This window comes from Hoplias malabaricus, chromosome 1 (genome assembly GCF_029633855.1).
Source record: "Hoplias malabaricus isolate fHopMal1 chromosome 1, fHopMal1.hap1, whole genome shotgun sequence".
NCBI lineage: Eukaryota > Metazoa > Chordata > Actinopteri > Characiformes > Erythrinidae > Hoplias > Hoplias malabaricus.
The window spans coordinates 80610916-80636947 of NC_089800.1; the positions used below are offsets into that span (position 1 = coordinate 80610916).

The 26032-nt window shown below is 45.1% G+C and overlaps 1 protein-coding gene and 2 non-coding genes across 3 annotated transcripts; all 3 read left to right on the forward strand.

Annotated features, from left to right (window-relative positions):
* Positions 1 to 4178: 4178 nt before the first annotated feature.
* On the forward strand, positions 4179 to 25264 carry eprs1 (glutamyl-prolyl-tRNA synthetase 1). The gene is made up of 34 exons (XM_066674824.1): positions 4179 to 4315; positions 6415 to 6499; positions 6600 to 6699; positions 6798 to 6954; positions 7776 to 7909; positions 8232 to 8332; positions 8439 to 8565; positions 8993 to 9185; positions 9304 to 9475; positions 10016 to 10249; positions 10339 to 10423; positions 10512 to 10571; positions 14083 to 14193; positions 14324 to 14460; positions 14627 to 14834; positions 15989 to 16101; positions 16531 to 16648; positions 16738 to 17121; positions 17218 to 17430; positions 17750 to 17995; positions 18079 to 18309; positions 18446 to 18723; positions 19403 to 19454; positions 19944 to 20153; positions 20235 to 20307; positions 20415 to 20494; positions 20815 to 20916; positions 21002 to 21157; positions 22250 to 22447; positions 22532 to 22705; positions 22789 to 22949; positions 23067 to 23145; positions 23242 to 23306; positions 24725 to 25264. Exons 1-34 carry the CDS (start codon positions 4273 to 4275, stop codon positions 24873 to 24875), a joined length of 5031 nt encoding a protein of 1676 aa, XP_066530921.1. The 5' UTR covers positions 4179 to 4272; the 3' UTR covers positions 24876 to 25264.
* Positions 15210 to 15340, forward strand: LOC136671050 (small nucleolar RNA SNORA47). Its single transcript, XR_010795679.1, has one exon. It is a non-coding gene; the product is annotated as a small nucleolar RNA SNORA47 (small nucleolar RNA).
* LOC136671061 (small nucleolar RNA SNORA47) lies at positions 18774 to 18904 on the forward strand. Its single transcript, XR_010795680.1, has one exon. It is a non-coding gene; the product is annotated as a small nucleolar RNA SNORA47 (small nucleolar RNA).
* Positions 25265 to 26032: the final 768 nt, after the last annotated feature.

A 26032-nucleotide genomic window follows, 5' to 3' on the forward strand; every position in this document is an offset into this window, starting at 1 on the left:
AGTCTTGAGCTATTTCTCAGCTGAAAGGCAAAAGGCATTAAACTATTAATGTGTGCACATCTGGGGAACATTTGTGGTATTTTAAATGTGCACTTGTATATATTCACCTAAGTTCCTGTCTCTCCGGTTGGGTTCCTTAAGGAATGTCGGTCCATCAAGCTTCCATTTTTATAGTATTAAGCCCTTTTAGAAAATGACTAGTTTTGCCTATGGATGTGGGGTAAGGTTCACTCATTTTTCCGGACTGCACAATCCTGTTTCAAGAAAGATTCCTGAGCCTTTTACCTACTGTAAAATGAGCAGTAAAAATAACCGCAGTTTATTAATCCCATCTGAACTGTCATGTGGTGGAATATCCTGAGGTAATGGAGTGTTTCGCAAGCCCTCAGATAACTGAAAGTGGAGGTAATGTGTAGCCCAATGTAGCACCTGTAAAGGGTGAAAAGAATCAAAATATATATAACATAATTGAATGTTTGATTATGGTTGGCTAAGAGTATATGAAACAGGGGCAGAGTCAGTTTGGGGAGTGAGTTCACAGGTGAAAGACCTGTTTTGTTGCCTGTGGGTGAAATGTCTTGATTGCCTCCCAGCTATAGGCATATTTTCCTACTGCTGTTTCTGAATGTTGTTGTGTCAGAGACTGAACTTCAAATGACTAAGTGGAGTCAAACAATACCCAATGCAAAAATTAAAACATTTATTTCTTTGTGTAACGTTTTTATTTTTTGTTTACGTTGTTTACGTCAGAGATGTGAATTCTAAAAAACATACTTTGTGTGAAAATTATATTGGAGTTTTGAATGGTCCATACAAGGTCATCCTGGCTTCCTACACTTTCCACTTAACCATGTGTAAATCCTACCTTCCCATCTTACACAGCACTTGAAAGTGAGCTGGAAGAAGTCAGTCATACTACAAACTGGTCATCATCACTTGTCCTGGACTTTACAATGACTTTATCCTCCCAGTGCCAGGTTAAAGATCCAGGTGAGGTCAAAGTTCGCGCATGTGTGAATGGAGCCGCTAATGTCCCGGAGAATTCCCTGTACTCATTGCGAGCGCTGCAGATGTCCACCCAATGTGGCACAGAAAACCTCCTGCTGTGCACTGCATGTGTGAAAGGACAACTCCAGGACATCGCTGGACCTGACACATAGGAATTTTTCCGGAGTTCATATTGTCACTATCCAAAGAAAAACACATTTCTCCCAATATAGTAACTTTATAAGAGGAGGGAAAAAAATTATTCAGAGTAATTTTAGAGCATTTCTATTGGCCCATTCATCATGAAGTTTTCACACAGTGTGAAGAACAGCTGTTGGGTTCCGACAAGGCAATAATCTAAAAATCCACAAAATTGAGATAAATGTTTTGACAGTAAAAAATGTGCAAGGGGCATTGAAGATGTGGTCATGGAGGGCGACTGCATCCAGTGTCTGTGTGCGCAGATGGAGTCTGTGTACCTTTTCACACAGCAGCAGCACCAAGGAGATGCAAGTGTGTGCCGAAGAGCACTGTGAGGCACTTGGGTCTGGCTATTGATTCACGTAATGAAAAAGGGACATTGCCCAAAGCATCAGACACCATAGGGAAGACTTCGTTGGGTTGAAACCCACCTGTGTGAGGTTCTGTACTGGGGCTGTTCACTCACCCATAACATCCCCAGGAGCATGAGGAAGCTGTTACAGAGGATGGACAGTGTTAGGCCTAAGCAGCTGAGCCACGGAACAGGCCAAACCAGCTTCGAGAGAGGACTGGTTTAACATAAATCAAAGAGATGGTTATCTTTTGAGAGGGGAGGTTTGCTAAGGCTCCATGGGCTCTGCTTTTCTGCTGGGTTCAAAATATACATAAAGAAACTGTAAGGAAACTATAAAAAAAAAACGCTGCAAAGAATTAATTCATCTGTGGAAGAGAGGAGAAGGTGGAGAACACGGAGGAAAACGCGAAGTTTAGTTTTCGACAAAGAGAGCCCTGCTTTGCAGATAAGCTTTACAAATTCATCACACACGACTCTGATATAATTCAGCTAGGGTTCTTTTCCTGTCTGCTGCATCTGTGATTTCACGTATGGAATTGTTCTGCAGATTAATAGGCTTACACCAGCTTAATGTGTGAAAATGTCAGCCCCCAACTGCAGACTTCAGTGAACAAACAAGCTGCATTTCCATATTTCATCAGACTGGGGTGTTACCTGCTGAAGCGTCAGGCGTTATTAGGTTTTATGTTTCTGCCTTTTGAAATGATAAATGTGATGTGGTATCTCACTGCTCTCATTTCGAGGTGAATGCTAATGCTCTGGTAAATCCCAGGCTCGAGTGGCCACCGTGGCATGAGGCGTTTCAGGGGATGCTTCCATTAGCGCTACGGTGTCTTTTCACCACACATAAATAACAGCTCAGTAGTATTTCATGTTTTTGTCTCATAAAAGGCCATAAAAATGAAAAAGAACAACAATAAAGTACACAAAAAGAATGGTTTTGTGCTTTTAAGTGCTTCACTTAAACTGGCAAAAAGCGGTCATATATTTATGCTAATATGTCTCCTCTGTCCTGGAACTCTAGGTACAACTTATTATTGTGGCTCCTGGGCTCCCTCTACAGTTGCAGAGTGTAACTGACTTTTACAGCACTGAAATCAAGGGGAAGCAGAGGACTGTAGATTTCTACCCTCCTTCAAAAGTTACATAGTGCAGTTTCTGTAGTGCTGAGCCCAGAACAGCAATGACAGAGACTCTAACCTCCCTATTACAGCTCTATGGGGCATCACAATGATGTTAAGGTAAAAATACTACTTAGAGTTGCTTTCAAAGCTGATGTCAAAGTTAAGTCTGTAATGCTTAATTGAGCAAAACTCCTGTGCACAAACAGAACTTCATGAGCAAGTGAATCCACTCTCGGACTCGTGCAGTGCTCTGTGTGCTTTTGCTTGGGCTCTCAGCACAGTATCCACAGAGTGAGATTACTTTTTTATGTGAAAGCATAAAACTACAAAGCCTCTGAGAAAATCTGTAGTGCTTTGCTTTCGTTAGCTTGAAACAAAGTGTTAACCTTGGTACTGGAAATAAAACTGTCCACAATAAGGGAGACATTAAATATAAAATTTTATTTAAAAATTGAGATCAAGTTTTTATCAGTGCGCCGCACTACTCTCTTCAACACAGTGCACTGTTAAAGAGTGTTCCTTTAAAATATAAATCACTATAAGCTGTAGCACATATTTCATTTAAAGTCACCATTAAAATGATATCAGATGCAGAATAGAAACAGAATGATTCTGTAGTGAATAAAGTGAGTGGAATATAAATGTACCCTTTGAGACTTGATTAGATGCTGAAAAGCAGGTATTAAAAAAATACTGATATTATCAGTTAATATATCAGCAGAGGAAAGGAAAGCAAGGCATCTAAAAGAAACCCATACAGACACAGGGAGAACACACCACACAGACAGTGTCCTGAGGCAGGGTTCAATCCCAATTCCCCAAATCCCTGGAGCACGACTGTGGCACCCTTTCCAAATAGTGCAAAATTTTCATTGTAGTAAAACAATCCCATAATGCACCACAATATACAATATACTTGTAGTGTATACTGTGAGGCGGCACGGTGGCGCAGCAGGTAGTGTCACACAGCTAGTGTCTGCGTGGGTTTCCTCCAGGTGCTCCGGTTTCCTCCCACAGTCCAAAAACACACGTTGAGTGAATGTGTGTATGTGTTGCCCTGTGAAGGACTGGCGCACCCCCTCCAGGGTGTATTCCCACCTTGCGCCCAATGATTCCAGGTAGGCTCTGGATCCACCTCGACCCTGAACTGGATAAGCGCTTACAAATAATGGATGAATGTATACTGTGAATAGGACACATTTTGGACACGGTCATATTGAGTCTAAGTATTGATTATGGAATTGTTCTTAGTATATACAATATTTACACAAGTTTGTAACTATGTTACATATTAATAAACTAGCTAGTAGTAGTAAGTGTGCAACTAGAACACACACAAAAATCATTTAAGTTCCATCTAAAAGTGCTCTATGTAGTGAGTAAATGACGTAGGAAGAGTCAGCACACTCTGTCATCCTTTTAGTTCCCTGTGATAGTGCACTCTGTAGTGATAGGTGGCCATTTGGAACACAGCTCCCTTGATCCCTTGTAGTGCGGAAGTGTAGCGGAGGGGTCGGTTTGTCGGGTTTGGAGGCAGCAGGCGGCGCTTCTGCCTCAGTCTCAGAGCAGGGGACAGAGAGAGACAGGAGAGAAAGCGGAGGCAGCATGGCTTTAAACCTCACCATCAACACCAACAACCCGCCGCTAGGTAAGGAGCCTCCCGCCTGTGTGTATCTCTGGTGTGTGTGTGCTGTAAGTTGGTGGTGTGCTCTGGTGTGGAGGGTGGTAGTGTGTAGTCGGCGTGCTGTCGTGGCATCTGTGCTCGTCTGTCTGTGTGCGTTTAGCCCCGGCTTGTCTCCACCCAGGCTTTAAATTCACGGTCAATTCGCCCTAGGGTTTTCTCAACGCCTGGTTACGTCGTTGCTGCCGCATATTCTTCTTCCAGTGGTCTGTTCCACCTTAAATCGTGCCGGGGATATATGTGCCAGAGTGGCAACGCTGCACCGTTTAAGGTGGAACGGCTCATTCGGTTAAGAACTTGCTCTAGCCTCGTGTAGTCATTCAGATATTGATAACTGTGTGTGTGTGTGTGTGTTCCAGAGACTGGGGAGTATGTTCCTGAAGTCTCCCACCACTCTAATTAGGGGTTGAGTTTAACTTAAAGGCTGGTTTTGCAGGAAAAACGTGCTGCGATTTCTGCAGTGGCATGTACTCTAAATATACCTCTGTGTGACTGAGCCACACTCGCCTGCAGTGGCGCCACCCTTTGTTCGGAAGCGGTATTACTGGCTGATGCAAGCGAGCAGAAAGACGAATGTGGTCAGCGTACTTAAAAAAAAAAATCAAATAAAAATGAAAACCTCATCTCTGTTCATCAGAATTACAGATTTATAAGTTACTGCCATTGAAGTGATCCCCAAATATGTGTATATCCAGTGTTTACCCGTTAGTAGAACCCCTTTAAGAACACTACCCTTACAAACTGTAAATAAATATGAATTAAATTATCATTATCAGTGCTTGTTAATTAGGTTGTAATCATCTTAATAATGTAAAACACAGGAGAAAAAAAGCAACAGGGACCTGTTGTTTGCCCAAGGGGGGGACAATTAAACGTTTACAGAGAAGGTTATCGACCAATAACGGTAGCTCTACAGTCAGACCGTCCAATCAGAAGATTTTAGGCTACTTCACCACGCCCCCTTCTCACTCAAGAAACACTCAACTGAACGAAACGCTTCTCGAAATTCTATGTAAACTCTAGAAAAACAAAAATCCCGGACGTTTGTGAAATTCCGCCCTGTGAAATTGTCCGGGTAAAAGAGGACGTCTGGTCACCCTAGGTGTTTATAACTTAATTAAATACCACTGTACTATTTATAAACATAGTACTACATGTACATACATACCTTACATAAACATAATGTATTTCTGTACTGCAGACCACATTTTTCGTACATGTATGCTAATTAATTTTTCATTGGCATGTACTCATTTAACACTAGCATAAATATTGTATGGTTTTAGTGTTTAAATTTGAAACAATTTTGTGGCTGAGCATTTCCACTTCAGGTTTCCAAACACAGATTCAGACAGAAAGGGTTTTATACCTCACACACCTAAGGAACCAATCCCGCAGCTTGTGGGGTGGGGCTTTCCAGCTGCAGGCAAGCAGTTATAAAAAAGGGGTGTGTGGCACATCAAAAGCTTTCTGTGTTTGATCTGAATCAGTGCCCAACAATCATCCTATTCTGCGGCCTGTGTGCAGCTGCTGCTTTGTCATATCCAGAAAAGTGGTGGGTTTTTATTTTTTTAATCCACACACTTCTGTCCATCCCTTGGGTCAGCAAGTGTGTGCACCTCTTTGAAACCACAGCTTCTGCTCCAAAATAATGCAGTGGATAACAGAAGATGAGCCGTGAGAGTGAGAGCTGAGTATAAATGGACTTGTGTTAAACGTATTGTGCAGTGCTTGGGTGTAGAGGCTGTTATTTAAAAGCTTACATCCCTCACTACACGGGGCTAAGGGAACCATTTGGGATGGAGCCATATAAACATATCAGTGTACGCATGGCCATGCTCATCCTGAACACGAATAGCCCATGTTCAACACACATGGGACCCACTAAGATTTGCCCTTTTGATGTACAGGAGATTGTGAAAATGGTGCATAAACAAAAACAGACCCCTGCGTCGTTCTGAGCTATTTAACCATTTAATGGTATATGTCCTAACATTTTATTTCATAAATTTATGAAAAAAGTATTTTCCCAGTGTTTTAATATCTGTTCCACTGTCTGCCTGCAGGGGCGCTACTGGCAGCAGAGCATGTGAAGGGCAGCGTCCCTCTCTCTGTGCAGGAAGGCAAAGACACCAAGCTCCATGTCTCTGAGTGAGTATCCTGATGATGACGTGTTAAGCACTAATCCAGGAGCTTTTCTTTAGACCATGTTCTGTGTCTAATTTTTGTTGTTTTTCACTCATTTTTTCAGTCAGGTGCAGTTCAGTGATGTGAACTCCATCACGCGCTACCTTGCTCGCGTGGCTCCCGGTCTGGGTCTGTACGGCTCCAACATGATGGAACAAACTGAGGTCAGAGGACAGAGACGTGCTCTCACTCAGCGCTGTATAAAAATAAGCCTAAAGCGGTTTGTAAGGGCTGTGAATAACTCTGTCCCTCTCTCCTGTAGGTAGACCACTGGCTTGAGTTCAGCGCTCGACGTATCAGTGCTCAGTCAGACCTGCTTTCTGCTCTGAGGGATCTTGACGCAGCTCTTTCTTTGCGTACATTCTTGGTGGGCCATGGCCTCACACTCGCCGACCTTTGTGTCTGGGCTGCTCTTAAAGGTGAGGGTATATGATGGTGCTTCTTTTGCTGCATGGTCCCTACACTACTCGACCGGGATCTGCTCGGTTTTTCCACTTTTACGTTAGTTTAATCTGGTCCTGGTTCTGGAAGCGGGTTCTTGTTTAGTGGCTGTTCTCTCGTGGTTCAGAGCGAGTCGAGTAGGGACTAAACCGTGGGGTGTAAACCTTGCAGAGCGCTGATTGTCCAGAGAGAGTCGTCACTCTACGCCACGCAACGCAGACGACCAGCACCAACTCTCCATCTGTAAAATCTCCAGCTGCAGCAGAGATCACGTTTGTTTTTATCCGACTCACGACGGCAGCTTGTAAAATTACGCCGTGGTCTTTTGAAGAGGTTCGAACGCTCCTTGGATCGGTGGCCGACGAAAGAATCCAGCGAGAGCTGGACGCTGCAACAAGGAAGGAACAAACTCTACTGATCTGTCTGAACTGATGACGGAGCTGTGTTCAGTCCCAAACAACAACAACAAGCCAATACAGGCAATACAATACAAGCCATGAGTAAACACCGCTTAACGTTACCGCCGCCGTTGTTGTAGTTTCCAAAGCCCACTATTCCCCTTAGAGATGGGGTTTGTTTTAGACGACACAAGGTACATTTCAAGGGGGGAGCTGTGGGAGTGGAGAATGAACCAGGGACCAAACAGAGAGTAGAGCTGAATAGTGTTGGTACCATGCAGTGCAAAGCACTTTATTTCACATCATTAATATTTCATAACACCCAGGTAATGCTTTTCATGACACATGCACAGATTTAATCGTCATGAAATGTGAAGGTTTGTTTACTCATTGTTCTACAGGATGCGGAGAGTGGCAGGCTAAGCCAGGCTCTTTTCCTCATGTGTGCCGCTGGTTCTCTTTCCTGAGCTCTCAGGTCCCCTTCAGTGATGTGGGCAGCAAGTGGGCGAGCAAGCTCACAACCGGTCAGCCTGCCGTAAGTCTTACAGCACTTCGGTGGTACTCGTTTCTTCTTTATCTCTCTTTATCTATTCACCAATCACAGTCGCAGCTGATGGAGCATCAGAGCATTTGATGGCTGTAGGTGTGGTAATAGTATTCCAAGAAATGTAACGAGCTGTTTTAAAGACAGATCACCCACTCCAGCTTTAAGTTTAGATGTCGTTTCCAAACTTGAATAATCTTTCAGAGGGGCACCATTCCCAAAAAAAGTGAACATTTTCAAGTAAATATGTTTAAGACCCTGCTCAGCTTCAGTTGTGCTGTGGCCATCGTCATGTCCTGGTCCTGTCTTTCAGGCAGTGGAAAAGGAGAAGAAACCAGACGTGGGCAAGTTTGTGGAGCTGCCTGGAGCCGAGATGGGCAAAGTGGTGGTGCGGTTCCCCCCTGAGGCCAGTGGGTGCGTGACCTCCAAATGCTGTACAGAGGAAATGGTTGAGTACTGTGGACTTGGGTTTCTCCGTTTGGACTACGTAACATGCTCTGTGTTGTGTCTGTGTCTGCAGTTACCTGCACATCGGCCATGCAAAGGCTGCGCTGCTCAACCAGCACTATCAGGTCAACTTTAAGGGCAAGCTCATCATGCGTTTCGACGACACCAACCCTGAGAAGGAGAAGGAGGACTTTGAGAAGGTATGGAGCGTATGGCACTGTTTCCTACTGCTGTATCAGTGCACTCCTCAGTGCCAGGGGGAGTCTTCCCAGTCCTAGTTTCATTTGCACAAAGTTATTCACAGTGTGAATAGAAGATGGAGCAGAGCCCCCTCTGCTCTGTATCAGAATTATATCGTATCGACTAAAATTAAGAAACATATCGTGATATAAATTTTGACCGTATCGTCCAGCCCTAGCTTTGAGCCGTAATTTCGAGTTTTCATATTTTCTCTTGGGAACCCGGAGCATTGCAACATTTTGCAGTTCTCCTTTATCAATAGCCAACATTTAGCAAAAGTATAATAATACCAAACCAAAACCTACCAAATGAATAAATAAATAAACCTGATTAAACATTCAGGATAAGCCTGAGCTCGTATGTTTATAGTTCTTCTGTGGTCCTCAGGTGATCTTGGAGGACGTGGCCATGCTGCAGATTAAGCCAGACCAGTTCACCTACACGAGTGACCACTTCCCCACTATCCAGCGTCTGGCTGAGCAGCTGCTGCGGGAGGGCAAGGCCTACATCGATGACACGCCCCCTGACGTCATGAAGCAGGAGAGAGAGCAGAGGGTCGAGTCACGCCACCGCAACAACTGTGAGCGCTTGGGTTTATCAGTGAATGTGAATAAAGTTCAACAAATCCCTCCCTTCCACTGACAAGATATTTATATTTTCTCTTTCTTCCTTGTTTCTTTTTTTCTTCGCATTGTAAGCGGTGGAGAAGAACGTGCAGATGTGGGAGGAGATGAAGAAAGGCACAGAGTTCGGTCAGACGTGTTGTATGAGAGCGAAGATCGACATGAACTCCAACAATGGCTGTATGCGTGATCCAACGCTTTACCGCTGCAAGAACGCCCCTCACCCCCGCACTGGCAGCACTTACAAGTAAATGAACACAGAAAAACACAAACTAGGGATATCAGGGAGTGACTCATTAACAATTAACATGAACACAGCCGTCGATCAATTGTATTCACACATAGACAATCAGTGTGTGTCATTCAAGATGGGAGTGATACTCCAGTGTGATCAACTTCTACGTCATTCCTCTCATCACATCTACATTAAAGCATTACTGGGTCCTTTTTTTACTGTGGTTTTATTGTGATGCTCCGCTGAGCTGGAATAGGGAGAGTATAGAGCATCTGTCTTTCTTACTCCAGGCTCAGCACCACAGAATCTGCACCATGTAACTTTTTGGGAAGCGTAGAAAAGCAACAAAGACGACGCTGATGCTTTTTCCCTCACCTCGATCTCTGTTCCTTGTGGCTAATGTTTTTCCAAAGTGACCATATATTTCTGTCAGTGTCTTCCACCTCTTCCAAACCTCTGATGTCTAAGGAAATCTCTCACTCTGTAGTGTGACAGAAAACAGGACCTGATCTGTGTTTTGCACTTACCGACCCGGCCCTTCTCTTCCTCCAGGGTTTACCCCACGTATGATTTTGCCTGCCCCATCGTAGACAGCATAGAGGGTGTGACCCATGCCCTTCGCACCACTGAGTACCACGATCGAGATGAGCAGTTCTACTGGGTGATCGATGCTCTGCGGCTGCGTAAGCCTTACATCTGGGAGTACGCCCGCCTCAATCTGAACAACACGGTTCTTTCCAAGAGGAAGCTCACCTGGTTTGTGGATCAGGGTTATGTGGACGGCTGGTGAGTTCTCTCAGAGCATTTCCCTGTTTTCAGACTTGAAGTAGAGGTATGAAGTGTGTAAAACACTGTGTTCTGTACTTCTCCCTCAGGGATGACCCCCGATTCCCCACAGTCAGAGGTGTCCTGCGCAGAGGAATGACCGTGGAGGGGCTCAAGCAGTTCATCGCAGCTCAGGTACATGGATGTTTTTGTACTGTATTTAATGCATTTTATTTTTGTGGGGTTATTTTTTTTGTCTTATTTTCTTGTCGTCCTCAAACAGGGAGGGTCCAGGTCTGTGGTCAATATGGAGTGGGATAAGATCTGGTCATTCAACAAAAAGGTAAAGACTCATTGATCTTCACTACGTCTAAACAGAATGTGTCTGAAGTCATGGTATTAGTGCTTATCCACTGCACGCTACATGCTCTACTCTACTGGACCCTACTCGGGTTTTTTGCTTTTTTTTTCGCTGATTGTCCAGAGAGAGGCTTCACTCTACGCCACGCAACGCAGACGTCCAGCACCAACTCTCCATTCATAAAATCTCTAGCTGCAGCAGAGATCACGTTTGTTTTTATCCGACTCACGACGGCAGCTCGTAATTACACCGTGATCTTTTAAAGAGGTTCAAACGCTTCTTGGATCGGTTGCTGACGAAAGAATCCAGCGAGAGCTGGACGCTGCAACAAGGAAGGAACAAACTCTACTGATCTGTCTGAACTGATGACGGAGCTGTGTTCAGTCCCAAACAACAACAACACGCCGATACACCATGAGTAAACACTGGTTAACGTTACCGCCACCGTTGTTGTTGTTGTTCCAAATCCCACTGTTCCCCTTAGAGACGGTGTTTTGAGACGACAGTGGTAGTGAAAATTTACCCAGGTCCAGTTGAGTAGTGGACATACCATGCAGTGGAATAGCACCATTAGAGACAGTGACTACTCTACACATCTGGTTCCTTTCACCATTCACTCAGGGTTCTCTAAAATGGCAAGTTTCAAACCACACTGACATTGCCTGGAGTTTCTCTCCTTCGCACTTGCTCTTGTCCATGCATGGCTCTGCCTCCCCTCTCTGTCCCTCTGTCTCATTGTCCCCTTCATCCATTCTTTCTTTTGCACCTTCTTAGGCCTGTATAAGTCCCCAGCTGCTCTTTGAAAGCAAAGGCTTCATGTCTCTCATATTACCACAGCTGTTCCTCTGTTTGATTCTAACACAGAGTCACTGGCTGTGATTTAGCAGAGTAAAGTAAGGAGGCAGTACTCTCTCAGAAGTGTTTTGCATCATGTGTATCCCATTTCTCACACAGTGCATGTCTCAGGCTCAGACGCTCTGCTCGGCAGCTTCCAGTCCATCCCATCCCACTCCCCTTTGGTTGAAGTTAACAGTCATTTCATGGCTCTTTAGTGTAGATGTTTTTTGGTGCTTAAACCAAGGTCTTTGGAAGAAGTAGAAGATGGTGAAATATAAAACAGTGGGAGATATTTTGAACATTGAGCGGTGCTTGCCCCCCTGCATCAGCATTTTACCTTGAAACACACTATTAAAGGAGGCACTGTGCGTTGTTGCCTTTTCTCTGATCGTGAGCTGTTCTCGTATCTGTTAAAAACATTACCGTTAGTGATTTAATAAAAAAAAAAAAATGTTAACACACAAAAAGTAAAACCTGTAGCCACAGAGTGTGTGCATGCCTGTACACATTGCACTTCTCACACCGCGTCCTGGCTGCAAGCGAGCAACACCAGAGCGACGTGACACGTTACACTACATCTACTGCACAAGCTCAAAGTCTGAGCTTAAATCAGCTACTGACGGATCTGAAAACAACTTGAGACTTCACCTAAAATGAGGGATTATCCTGGAAACTATGTTTTTGGATCTCACGCTAACATTCGAAGCAGCTGTAGACATCTGTACGGTTTATAATTGTTGTTAACCCTGCCACACTCTTTCTTCGCTGGCAGCTAGGACATGGTGTTAGAGCTGTGAAGCAGTGGAACTACATTCTCTGGAAACGTGGAGCTCTGTTTAATATCTCAGAGATTGAGCTGGAGCATGGTCTGTGATCCAAATTCAGTTTTATATCTTCACTGACCTCTCCTTTCTAGTGTTCTTGATGCTGTTGCTGTGTGTAAAACAGAGGTCTTCAAATCCGGACCTTGGATCCAGGTTCCAGTCCAGGATTTTAAAATGGCCGGCTTGTACGATACTATAGCTGCGTTCCAAAACCTAGGCTGCGGCCAAGCTCGGCTCATCATAGAAAGCAGTTCCGACGTGAACGATCCCTTGTGTACAGCCTAAAAATGTAGCCTACATTCGGAGAGTGCAACATACGTATCCTTCATGGCCCTCAGTTACCCACAATTCCCACAATTGGAGAAAAATAAACAAGACGTGGTGAAAAAAACGAAGCTTCAGAAGTTACAGGAGCAGAGTTGGTTTACCTTGAAAAGTGTATTATAATTGATTCATTTAAATAATTGTCTCTACACCATATTTAATCAATAAGATTGTTGTCATATTACAGAATGGAAGTATGTATATTTTTATTTAGTATTTTATTTTTTAATTTATTTTAAAATAGTATTATTTGCAGGACAATATTAATGAGCAAATACAATTCAAATATGTTTAATTTAGTCGTGTTAGTGCTTTGAGGCAGATCGGACCTTTCTGGTGACATCACAGCGCAGCCTAGGCTTTGGAACGCAGCTTATAGTTGCAACTGCTACTACACCTGACTGACCAGGTATAGAGTCGTACAGACTGGCCGTTTTAAAATTCCAGCCTGGGGCACAACAGCAAAGAAAGGACAAAATGCACTTTTAATGAATTAATAAATTTAAAGAGGGCCTCTGCCAGTACCAGTATAATCCCAGTGTCATCCTGCATCACTAAAATCACTTCTTATACAGCTGAGTTCAGGTTTATTGATCTTGGATCGTGCAGCTGGAGTCCGTAGAGCTGACATAGGAGGATGCAGGCCGCGCTGTATTAAGGGCTCATAAAGAAAGAATGCATCTCAAGAACATTTTCCATTCTGTCTTACCTGACCTGTCTTTGACCTCTTGAGCTCTACATGAGTGTTTTACATTAAAGTGCATCTCACTCTTCTGTTTCCAAGCTGCCAGTTAGCTGTAAAAAGGTACTCCTCCTTGTCCTCGTTCACCTCCTCCTCGCCCTCCTCCCTCTCTCTTTCTTTCTATGAATTCCTCTCCTCTGTTGGTTTTTCATTGCTCTTCTCATTCTGTCTCTCTGAACCATGACCCCAACTCTGATTTAGCTCTGTTGTCACCGAAGCCGAAATCTTTATCAACAATGAAGTCTAGAGTCTTAACCCTATGGGGCAATTTGAACAAGGACTTGAAAATCTATCATACCTTTTCTGAAGTGATCAGTGGCCTGTTTACCGGAACTTTCAGGGCTGGATCTCCTGTTACAGCACAGTTTTCTGTGATGAGACCTGCTGTTGCTACTCCTTTTGGCTTCCCCCAATGTATTTGCCAATTTATTTGTGTGGTTCCCTCCTTTCATACAGCTCCTGGCAGTTTCTGTACTCCACAGTATCTCACTTCATCTCACTGAAGTGTGTTCAGTCGTACTCATTTAGTTTGTGACTGATTACTCACAGCTTGTCTAAATTAGAATGCTTCTTGTGGTGGAAAACTCAGTATAGCACACACATCCATGCACTTCATCCCTCTCTCTCTGTTTCTCTCTCTTTATACACTTCCCCCTCCTTATTTCTGTTTCATCGTTACTCTGTTCAAGTTTTTGTTGTTGTTTAGATTTTGTTTTTAAGTCTTGTAAGCACATAATCTCTCTCTTTTTTGTCTGTTTCCCTGTAGGTCATCGATCCCATCGCTCCCAGATTCACTGCCCTTCTAAGATCACAGGCCATAACCATTTCCATTCCCGAAGCCAAGGAGGAGATGAAGGAAGCAGCCAAACACCCAAAGGTAACTAGCAGAACTACAGCTTCGGTTCAGCCCTTTTTGTGTCTAAGGTTGTTGCTCTTTTTTAAGCAGCAAGCTTTTCGGGAATATCAGAGCACGCTAAGCTGTGAGTGTGGTTCTCTGCTCCGTTTAGAACGCAGACGTGGGGATGAAGACAGTGTGGTATGGACCGAAGGTGTATGTGGAGGGTGCTGATGCTGAGACATTCACAGAGGGAGAGACTGTGACTTTCATCAATTGGGGGAACATCATCGTCACCAAAATCCACAAGTAAAACCCTTCAGATAAAGCCCCTGTTAGATTTGCACATGTTTAGTGCTGTTTAGCATTGTCAAGTGGTCCATGTGGTTTATTTCTAACTAAAGACATGCCTAACTGTGAAGGGGTTCATACACTGTGCACTGAGGCCTTGACATTTGTACCGTGCCCTCTGCAGAGACAGCAGTGGAGCCATCACATCTCTGGAAGGCCGTCTGAACCTAGAGAACAAAGACTATAAGAAGACCACCAAGATCACCTGGCTGGCCGATACCCCCAAAGCACCCCTCATCCCCGCAGTGTGTGTCAACTACCAGCACCTCATCAACAAACCTGTGTTGGGCAAGGACGATAACTTTAAGGACTACATCAACAAGAACAGCAAGGTGAGTCCTGCTCCATCTGTGTGTTTTCTGAGGCTGTGGTCAGTGCGTTTCCAGGCATAGTCACTTTTAGGCTACAATTCTAGCTGAAGGGTCAGTACAAAGCACTCACTGGGGAGGAGTACAAACCCGTGAGTGCCCCAGGAGCCCCTGGACATACTGGCTCAGAGGACAAGAGCCGCAAGGAGCGAGAGAACGCGTCCGAGAAACAGGGCGGAGGAGGCGGCGGTGGCCGCAAGCAACAGAAAGGAGGAGAGAAGTCTCATCAGGGTCAGGAGAGCGGGGCAGGAGGAGTGGGAGATGGCCAGGGGCCCAAGAAACAGACGCGGTATTAGAGAGATTTTAAGTTTTGTACCTAGGAGCCTGAGAGCTAGAATACGGAGGCTTGAGAAAGTTGTGCTGTTGGTTTAGTGCAGCCATAACTGGTTTTGACCTCCAAAACGAAATCTCAAACACTGCGTTCATGTCTGACGTCTTCATTCAGACTGTGCTGTGCTTGAGGACAGTTTCTCCAGAGTTTAGTACATGAGGCACAATACGATAAACAAAAACGAGAGAAGGAGTCTTACTCGAAAAGGCTGGTTTATTCTTTTGCACAGATCCACACAAATGTCCCTGTGTCAACTGTGGGTTCAGATTTCTCTCATCAGCGTGAAATCCCAGGCATAAATACCGCCATAACACGCTGTGATCTCAGTCATGTTTTACAATGCTTTCTGCAGTGCATTTAAAATGTTAATGTTCCAGAGCCTACCTGGAATCATTGGGCGCAAGGACGGAGTTCACCCTGGAGGGGGCGCCAGTCCTTCATAGGGCATGTTAAATAAATGCACATTGTATTTGAACAAAAACGTGGCCCTATTCCTTCCGTAATTTTGGATGTTAAGGTTCCTAAGTGCAAATTTTAAGCTATTGTTTATGAATGTTAGTATGAGAAATGGCTAAATTTAGGCTGTTGTTTTAATTTAATGACCAGGACTAGACTAAACCCAATAATAACCAATCAACACATTTCAGTCAAAAGACTAAGATTAAAACTAAATTTGGCAGATGACTCTGATTTGTTACTAACAGTTTAAAACCACTGATAGACCTGTAAACACTGGGGGTGTCTGCAGTGCTCTCTAACACCTGTGTGTTCTGTGGGGCGTTCGCAGACAGAGGAGATGATGCTGGGAGACCCGTGCCTAAAGGAGTTGAAGAAGGGAGACATCATCCAGCTGCAGAGGAGAGGCTTCTACATCTGTGATCAGCCATATGAGCCAGTCAGGTAAATACACACACACACACACACACACACACACACACACACACACACCCTAGACAGAACAGTTCTTACTGATTAATAAAATAACTTGTTTGTGGAAACACTGCCGGGGGCAGCACGGTGGCGCTGTAGGTACAGCTCCAGTGTCCTGGAGTTGTGGGGTCGAACCCCACTTCAGATAACTAGGCTATATGTTCTCCCCATGTCCATGTGGGTTTCAACACACGTTGATATGTGGATTGGAGATTCAAAAGTGTCCATAGGTGTGAGTGTGTGTCACCCTGCAAAGGACTGGCGTGTTCCAGGGTGTGTTTCAGTGTTTCCGGGTAGGCCGTTTGAAATATTAGCTTCCAGACCTTCAGCCGAAGTGTTGCCTGCCACTTGTTGTTATGGTATTAAACTATAGATGACCAATCTGACCGATTTGTCTAGTCCTCACAGCTGTAAGGAGAGTCCTTGTGTCCTGCTCTACATCCCGGATGGACACACCAAAGAGATGCCCACTGCTGGCTCCAAGGACAAAAGCAAGGGCCAGCCAGCCACTAAACCTGTGAGTGCACCATTCATCCGTGATCTCCCTGGCGTCTTGTGTTCGGTCGTGTTGTGACAGTAACACGCGTTATGGTTGCCTCTTCTCAGGTGAAGGCTGAGGCTGCCTCTCCAAGCAAATCCACCCCAGCTCCATCCTCCAGCCCAGCGCAGGTTCCCTCAGGAGACGCTTCTGCTCTGTTCGCCAGCATCGTGACTCAGGGGGACCTGGTCCGGCAGCTGAAGACCGACAAAGCTCCGAAAGAGCAAGTAGAAGCAGCCGTGAAGCAGCTCTTAGTCCTGAAGGCAGAGTTTAAGAAGTCGACAGGGCAGGACTACAAGCCTGGCATGGCCGCTCCTACTTCATCTCCTGTACAGACAAGCCCTGTCCCCGTGGCCGCCAGCCCAAGCCCCTCGTCCTCACCTTGCCCCTTTACCCGTGTCGCTGAGCAAGGGGAGGTGGTGAGGAAGCTGAAGGCTGACAAAGCACCGAAGGTAAGTTTCTCTGTCAGAGGATTGCTTTTGTCTGAGTTTAAACGACAGTGTCATTTACGTTTGCGTTAATCTCTGTGTCTGTCTTTCATTGTGCAGGAGAAAATCGAAGAAGCTGTGAAATGTCTCCTGGCTCTTAAAGCTGAGTTTAAGCAACTCACAGGTCAGGACTACAAGCCAGGGATGGCTCAACTCTTTGAAGCTCAGCCACCGCCCACCTCTTCATCCAGCTCATCCTCTGCTGACTTACATGGACAGGTTGCAGAGCAGGGTGAGGTGGTCCGAAAGCTGAAGGCAGAGAAAGCACAGAAGGTGAGTTCTTCAACCTGAATACAGTTCACAATCGTACACTGGACTTGGGAATTATTCCTTTTAATAACAAAAAAATAACCTAAAACTGAAACAGTGTGAAAGGTGAAGAGTTTATTGGGCAGTGCGTTGGTTTTGAGCTCCACAGAAGACTGTGATGGATTTGTTCTGTTCGTGGGGATAATATTGGATCCATAAGTATGTTTGGATTTAGACGATTTACAGATGGGGATCTCGATGTTGGCGCTTATTAATATTGATTTTTTGGTTGTTGTGTCGCTGATGTATTTAAGAAGTCATTGTCTATGTATCCTTTCTCCAGGACCAGATTGATGCTGCTGTGAAGCAGCTGCTGGCTCTAAAGGCAGAGTATAAGCGGGTTACAGGTCAGGAGTACAAGCCAGGAGCTCCTCCAGCTCATGCTGCACCAGTTCCAGCGGCCAAGGTAGAGTCTGCTCCCCAGCCCATCAACAGCAGCGCAGCTGACAACAGTGCGGTGGACATCTACCAGCGTGTGGCTCAGCAGGGTGAACTCGTGAGGAAGCTGAAGGCAGAGAAAGCTCAGAAGGTCTGTCTTTTCACTGAATTAAGTTGTGCCTTGGGATCTTTTTGCTCACGGGCAGGTGATGATGTATATGTTTCTGTTTGAAGGACCAGGTGGATGCTGCTGTGAAACAGCTGTTGGCTTTGAAGACTGAGTATAAGCAGAAAACTGGACAGGAGTACAAACCCGGCGTGGCTCCAAGCGCTGGACCAGTTACTGTGCAGGCCAGTCCTGCTCCACCACAGTCCAGCGCTTCTCCTCAGGCTCAGGCACTGTATGCTCAGGTATCCCAGCAGGGGGAGCAAGTGAGACGGCTCAAAGCAGAGAAGGCCTCTAAGGTAGATGCATAGATTGCCATCATTTCTGCTGAAACCTTAAACTGCATGTATTCTAATCTAGATTTTTTTCTCTTGATCCAATGTGACCACGACAAAACCCATAACCTCCTACATTTCCCTCCTTTTCATGATACAGGAGCAGGTGGACACAGCAGTGAAGACCCTGCTGGAGCTGAAGGGTCAGTACAAAGCGCTCACTGGGGAGGAGTACAAACCCGTGAGTGCCCCAGGAGCCCCTGGACACACTGGCTCAGAGGACAAGAGCCGCAAGGAGCGAGAGAACGCGTCCGAGAAACAGGGTGGAGGAGGCGGCGGTGGCCGCAAGCAACAAAAAGGAGGAGAGAAGTCTCAACAGGGTCAGGAGAGCGGGGCAGGAGGAGCGGGAGATGGCCAGGGGCCCAAGAAACAGACGCGGTATTAGAGAGATTTTAAGTTTTGTACCTAGGAGCCTGAGAGCTAGAATACGGAGGCTTGAGAAAGTTGTGCTGTTGGTTTAGTGCAGCCATAACTGGTTTTGACCTCCAAAACGAAATCTCAAACACTGCGTTCATGTCTGACGTCTTCATTCAGACTGTGCTGTGCTTGAGGACAGTTTAGTACATGAGGTACAATACGATAAACAAAAACCAGAGAAGGAGTCTTACTCGAAAAGGCTGGTTTATTCTTTTGCACAGATCCACACAAATGTCCCTGTGTCGACTGTGGGTTCAGATTTCTCTCATCAGCGTGAAATCCCAGGCATAAATACCCCCATAACACGCTGTGATCAGATGTGTTTACAGTCGATTAGAGGAAGGATGGAAAACCAGGGAAAGTAAAATCAGACTCATCGGCTGAGACTGGGGACACATTTTAACGACAAGTGTAAACAGAATCTGGTCAAAGTAAATCCAGACACAATACGGATACAAAACGCATGTTAATGCACAGGCGCTGTGATGTTTACATGGATCTACGCAGAATTTTCAACCAGCCTTAAGACTTGTGATTTCAGCAGTAATGCAGGGTTATGATTGGTTGCTAATCTAAAGCTGCAAAAACAATCAACGATAGCAGGCTAAACTTCTCATCTGTCTTCTCTCATTAACTTCAGGTTAGGACTTGAGGCAAAGAAGGAGGAAAACCTGGCCGACTGGTATTCTCAGGTACTGCACTATGACTGATGTATGGTGTATTTGGCAAGTTATGATGGTTCTTTAGTGCTGTGCATGTTGAGAGAGGTCCAATCAGTCCAGGGTATGCACAAATAGAGCTGGACGATACAGGCAAATTTATATCGCGATATATTTCTTTATTTTGGTCGATGCAATATAATTCTGATATCGTTATTGTTATTGTAACATTTTATATTGCGATATATATTAATATTGAATACTTGTCCTACCCTATGCACAAAATAGTATTAAACAACAACAATCAAACTAGGAGCATGGTGATTTAGTCACATGATATTTATTCTTATAAAATCAACACCAGGTATTATTTTTCACCATAAAACACCAGCTTCAAAATCATTGTAATGCTCCACTGAGCTGTTGCTACTCCAGGCTCAGCACTGCAGAAACCGCTCTATGTGATTAACGGAGGTTGGAATGGGGTTGCACAGTTCTGAACGTTTATTTTGTTATCCCCAGGTGATCACGAAGTCTGAGATGATCGAGTACTACGACATTAGCGGCTGCTACGTGCTGAGACCCTGGGCCTACGCTATTTGGGAAGGCATCAAAGACTTCTTCGACCGGGAGATCAAGAAGCTGGGAGTGGAGAACTGCTACTTCCCCATGTTCGTCTCTCAGGCCGCTCTGGAGAAGGAGAAGTCTCATATCGCAGACTTCTCTCCTGAGGTTTGGAAGCTCTAGTAAAGAGTCAGTATAGCGAAGTGAGGAGAGGTTGGAGGAAGGTCTTTAGCCTGTGTTTCTGTCCAGGTCGCGTGGGTGACGAGGTCTGGGAAGACTGAGCTGGCTGAGCCCATTGCTGTGCGTCCCACGAGTGAGACGGGTGAGAACGCCTCCTGCAGTTGACACGTGACTCTGTGTGGCTTCAAATGGAATGCCTCAGTGTACACTTCTCTTTCTGCATCATTAATAATTCCTTCTCTTTCACAGTGATGTACCCCGCCTATGCCAAGTGGGTCCAATCCCACAGAGATCTGCCAATCAAACTCAACCAGTGGTGCAACGTTGTGGTTAGTCTCAGCACTTGGGCTGTATTCTCCTTTATATTTGCAGTGCTTTTTATGTTGATACCAATTTTTGACACTTTGGAAATGTATATAATTTCAGACAAAAATTCAGAAAATGGCCAGTTGATCACAGGTTGTTTTTGCTATAAGCTCATTGCTCTTTAAAGTGATGTAATTCCATTATTAGGCTTTTAGATTTTAATATGACAATGTCAGCAGCATAGAATGGGCTTAAAATGGCAATGATACAATTTATCGCAATTATTTTTGGACAATATGTTGAACACAAAAAATTGCTATCGTTTTTTTCTCCCCTGTGTCAGAGGTGGGAGTTCAAACACCCCCAGCCCTTCTTGAGGACCAGAGAGTTCCTGTGGCAAGAAGGACACACAGCCTTCGCCACTCAGGAGGAGGCTGCCGAGGAGGTTGGTGAATGGTCTGATGCACTAATGTTGTTGTTTTTGTGCTTGACCACTGCCTCACACTGTTTGTGCATGTGTGTGTGAGCAGGTTCTGCAGATCCTGGACCTTTATGCGCGGGTGTACGAGGAGCTGCTGGCTATCCCTGTGGTAAAGGGCCGGAAGACGGAGAAGGAGAAGTTTGCAGGAGGAGATTACACCACCACAGTAGAGGCCTTTATCTCAGCGAGTGGCAGAGCCATTCAGGTCTGTACTCACTAGCAGAGCGGCCATGAATATTAGGCACACACACCAACCCCATGAGGAAGGACTAGCGCCAGCTAAGGCCAGCCAATGATCACCTTTTCACCTGCTGAGCTTTGCCATTCATCTTTTGAAAAGTTTGCATTTGAATGTATGGCAGAATCTGTAGTTGATTCTCCTGCACAGAACAGAACAGCTCTGCAGAACTGCACTGGCTGTAGTCTGTAGAAGAGCCACATACAGATAAGATTGCTTTATTGCGTAGCACACAACATCTGCTAGGTACAAAAACTGTATCAAGTGCAAAAAGTAGAATTTAAAAGATGTATCGTTTAAAGTCAAGGCCAGGCCACAGTCAGCTGAAAGTCTCTGGGTCGAACGGTGGCCAGAGTGGGGTCAGCTGCATGTTAAACCCTTACTGATGTCTAGTAAATGTTGCTGATCATGGACAATGTTTGATTGCACACACTGGAAAAGTAATTCATTAAAATTAAACACTTCATTTGGCTAAATACAAAGACAATGTTAAAAACCTCAAAATTTTAAAAACCTCAAAAAAAAGATTTGTGAGGAAAACCCAACCAAAAATTTAAATGAGGGGGAAAAAATAAAATAATAAAAAAGTAAATGCATCTCACATTCACACATAAAAGTAAACAATATTTGATTTGGATGTTTTACAGATATTCAGACCTTGTTTTAAAAAGTCACACACTGGAGTTACAGAAATGTTTATATGTGGCTTTGAAAACACAGTGTCCTTGAATCTCTTCCTTTTTTAATTTTTTATTTTTTTTTCCATGCATTGATGTTAGCCGCCTCATTGCCAACGGTTGATGCTAACTCCACATACTACACATAAAAACAGTGCTGATAAATAAAGTAAATAACTTTTGTTGCGTGTGATGTAGGGCAATGACCAAAAAATCAAAACATTAGGGATAATTAGAAAGTCCAAAATCAAAAATCAGAAGAAAACGTTTGTTACATGTTAACAACATTGTACTCTTAAAAACAGTACAGTTCCAAATCTTCTTGACCTGTAGAGAACCAGAAACACAGCTGATGCAAAACCTCTCTCTATTTTTCTCTCAGGGGGCCACATCCCACCACCTTGGTCAGAACTTCTCCAAGATTTTTGAGATCGCTTTTGAGGATCCCAAGAAGCCTGGCGAGAAGCAGCTGGCTTATCAGAACTCATGGGGCATCACCACCCGCACCATTGGAGTCCTGACCATGGTCCATGGAGACAACATGGGCCTGGTGCTGCCCCCCAGGGTGGCCTGTTTTCAGGTACAGGATAAAGTTACCCCTTAATATCAATCATTCAAAGCCACTTTGAGGTTCTCCTCAACTTCTCACCGTGTGCGTTCGCAGGTGATTATCATCCCTTGCGGAATTACAGCGTCTTTACCTGAAACTGACAAGGAGCTGCTGCTGGCTCAATGCTCCAAGTATCTCTCCAGGCTGCAGAAGATTGACGTCAGGGTGAAGGCTGACCTCCGAGACAACTACTCACCCGGCTGGAAGTTCAACCACTGGGAGCTGAAGGTGCGGATGCTGTCTTCGGATGGTTCTCTGTTATGCTGTGGTGATTTTGGAAGTGACATAAACACTGTATGTTTTGAATCCAGGGCATGCCGATTCGCCTGGAGGTCGGGCCGAAGGATCTGAAGAATGGCCAGTGTGTGGCAGTGAGGCGGGACACGGGAGAAAAGATTGTTCTCCCTGAGGCAGATGTAGAAAACAGAATTAAGCTCCTGTTGGAAGACATCCAGGAAAATCTATTCAAAAGGTATTCAAGTTTACAGGATCCTATAATCCATCGCTAAACATGACAAGCTCTCCTTAACTAAAAGTAATAAGTCTTGTTTGTATTTTAGAAGCATTTCTCTCTTCTTTCTCACTTCAGGGCTTCTGCTGATCTCAAGGGACACATGGTAGTAGCAGACACTATGGAGCAGTTTCAGACCGAGCTGGACCAGGGAAAGGTACAGGAATACCATGATGCCAAAGCTGGGATTTGCTATGATCTTTCCTTTTGAGTGAAATCTGTAACGGCTCACTGTTTTACTGATGTCTCACAGATTGTGCAGATTCCCTTCTGTGGAGGCATCGAGTGCGAGGACTGGATTAAAAAGACCACAGCCAAGTAAGAGACTCTACAGCTCTATTTTTTTTTCTCTGGCCGTAGAAAAGTGGGGTTAAGCTGAGGAACAGAGACTAGGTGACTGTAACATCTACCATACATTATATTTAAACATATTTCATGCCATTGGTACTGAACTGTTTCTACTGATGTTTTCTTGCGACCTGAAACACCTACATGCCACATCATCATAAACAGTTTTGAGGCAGGGTGGTGGGTGGACGAACTCAACACAGATAAACTCATGAAAGATAGCATCTCGTATCATTTATAACCGTAATAAACCAACCATCCATCCAATATCTGTAACCCTTATCCAGTTCAGGGTCGCGGTGGGTCCAGAGCCTACCTAGAATCTTTGGGCGCAAGGCAGGAATACACCCTGGAGGGGGCACCAGTCCTTCACAGGGCGACACACACAGTCACACCTACGCACACTTTTTGAGTCGCCAATCCACCTACCAACGTGTGTTTTTGGACTGTGGGAGGAAACCGGAGCACCCGGAGGAAACCCACGTGGACACAGGGAGAACACTACCTGCTGCACCACCGTGCCGCCCCGTAATAAACCAGAGAATACAAATTAGAGGCCATTGGAGCCTACCCTCAACCAAAGAGGGTCTGAGGTAGGCAGGTCACAGAGTGACACAGACACTCAGCACTGTTTCTGTCTCAAACAAATCATCCGTCTTGATAGTCCAACCTCAGAAATATGGAACAAAGTGCATCCCGTGTTGGTTCAATACCGAACACGTCTATAATGCCTCTTTCACAGTCTAGGGGGTCTATGGGTTCTGCAGATATCCCAGAGTGGTCCTTTCACACATGCAGTGCACAGTGGGAGATGTTCTGTGTCAGATGTGTTCTCACGGTGAGAGATGAATTGCATGCTTTAAGCGTGGAGCAGAGCCTGTGCAGCAGAAACTCCAGAACATTTCCTGCTCCGTTCTCACATATTTTACTAGGGCCCTAAGAGTCCGGGTAATGTCCGGAACGGATGTCGAGGGTGTTTGCGTTCGCGCACACACACACACACAGCTCCTCCTGGTAAAGTCTTGAACATTTCAGAGTTAATGTCCAACTGGTGGCAGCCTTGGCCTAATGGTTAGAGACTGGGCTTTTTGCTGGTTCGATTTCCAGGACCGGCAGGAGCAAGTCACTGAACCCCCAAATGTTCCCCTGTCGCCAGGGATGGCAGCCCACTGCTCTGGGTGTGTGTTTGCTGCCAAAGATGGGTTAAATGCAGAAGACACATTTCGTTGTACATTGTACAATGACAAATAATTGCACGTTATCATTATCAAATGCAGGACCATTTCATATTGTATCTCTCAGTTTATTTGTGGGGTGAAATAACATTCAGGGAGGCTATAGACATCACTGCTTCTGACCCTAACCCTTTCACTTTTGACTGCCCCCAGGGATCAGGACATGGAACCAGGAGCGCCATCAATGGGAGCAAAGAGCTTGTGCATTCCCTTCCAGCCTCTGAAGACCATGAAACCAGGGCAGATGTGTGTCAGCGGCAAGGAACCGGCTCAGTTCTACACCTTATTTGGGCGCAGTTACTGAGAGGGAGGCTGTGCTTAGAGCCCCTGCGTTTAGGTTTAGGATCTGACGCACATCAGAACGACAAAAGCACTAGTAAGAATTTCAGTAATCTAAATCCTCACCTGCCATTTCTAACCTCCAGGATATGACCTGGAGTCCTCTGCTCCTCTGAGGAACACACCCCTCACACCTTCTCTCAGGACACACAGGTGACGTGTAGACGTGTACCTGTTGGCCCTTACGCTGTCTTATGTGGAAGGAGGTATTCATGGTGATTAACCTAGTTCTAATGAACTGTAAAACCCTGTACATCTGTCTGTAGCACGCGTCTAGTACTGTGTAACGTTACCTGTAACATTCGGGCATCTCTCTGACCACCTTGAATCCTGTATGTAATAAAGGGAATAATTTCTACCATGCTTTATGTCTTGATGTCTTTATTCTGTTTTTAATTTGAGGACAGTGTCTTCTTGCAATGTTTTCAGGGCAGGAATAATCCTCTGGCAGCAAACACGTGATCAGTTCTTTAGAGGGAAAAGAAACAAGCTGCTTTTAATGTAAACACACACTGATATAACTGGAGGTTTCTTTAGACAATACTGAACCAAATGTAGGGATTCGGGGATCATGGAACAGCTGGTGGCCATTGGACATCCTGTTTATCCCAATGATTTTAGATGTTGAGAGTAAAGCATATCATTCATCCACTGTCTGTAACCCTTATCCAGTTCAGGGTCGCGGTGGGTCCAGAGCCTACCCGGAATCACTGGGCGCAAGGCAGGAACACACCCTGGAGGGGGCGCCAGTCCTTCACAGGGCGACACACACCTACGGACACTTCTGAGTTGCCAATCCACCTACCGACGTGTGTTTTTGGAGTGTGGGAGGAAACCTACACAGATATGGGGAGAACACACAGCTCCTCACAGTCACCAGGAGCACGGCTCGAACCCACAACCCCAGGACCCTGGAGCTGTGTGACTGAGAGGCTACCGGCAGCGCCACAGTGCCCCAACAGTTTGTTAGAGATTATAGTTGAAAGTTAAATTAATGGCTCCAATTTTTCCTCGTGTCTAACCTAATTATCCTTAATATTTTAGTGTATTCTAGCAATGGTCCACGGGATTTTGTGCTTTAAAAAGCTCATATCAAAACCTAATTTTCTCTCTCAGTTCTTA

Coding starts and splice junctions, on each gene's coding strand:
- eprs1 (XM_066674824.1), top strand. CDS start 4,273: ATGGCTTTAAACCTCACCATCAACACCAACAACCCGCCGCTAG. Junction 14,835..15,988: donor ACATCAACAAGAACAGCAAG/GTGAGTCCTGCT, acceptor GGGCGTTCGCAG/ACAGAGGAGATGATGCTGGG. Junction 17,996..18,078: donor AGGCAGAGAAAGCTCAGAAG/GTCTGTCTTTTC, acceptor TTCTGTTTGAAG/GACCAGGTGGATGCTGCTGT.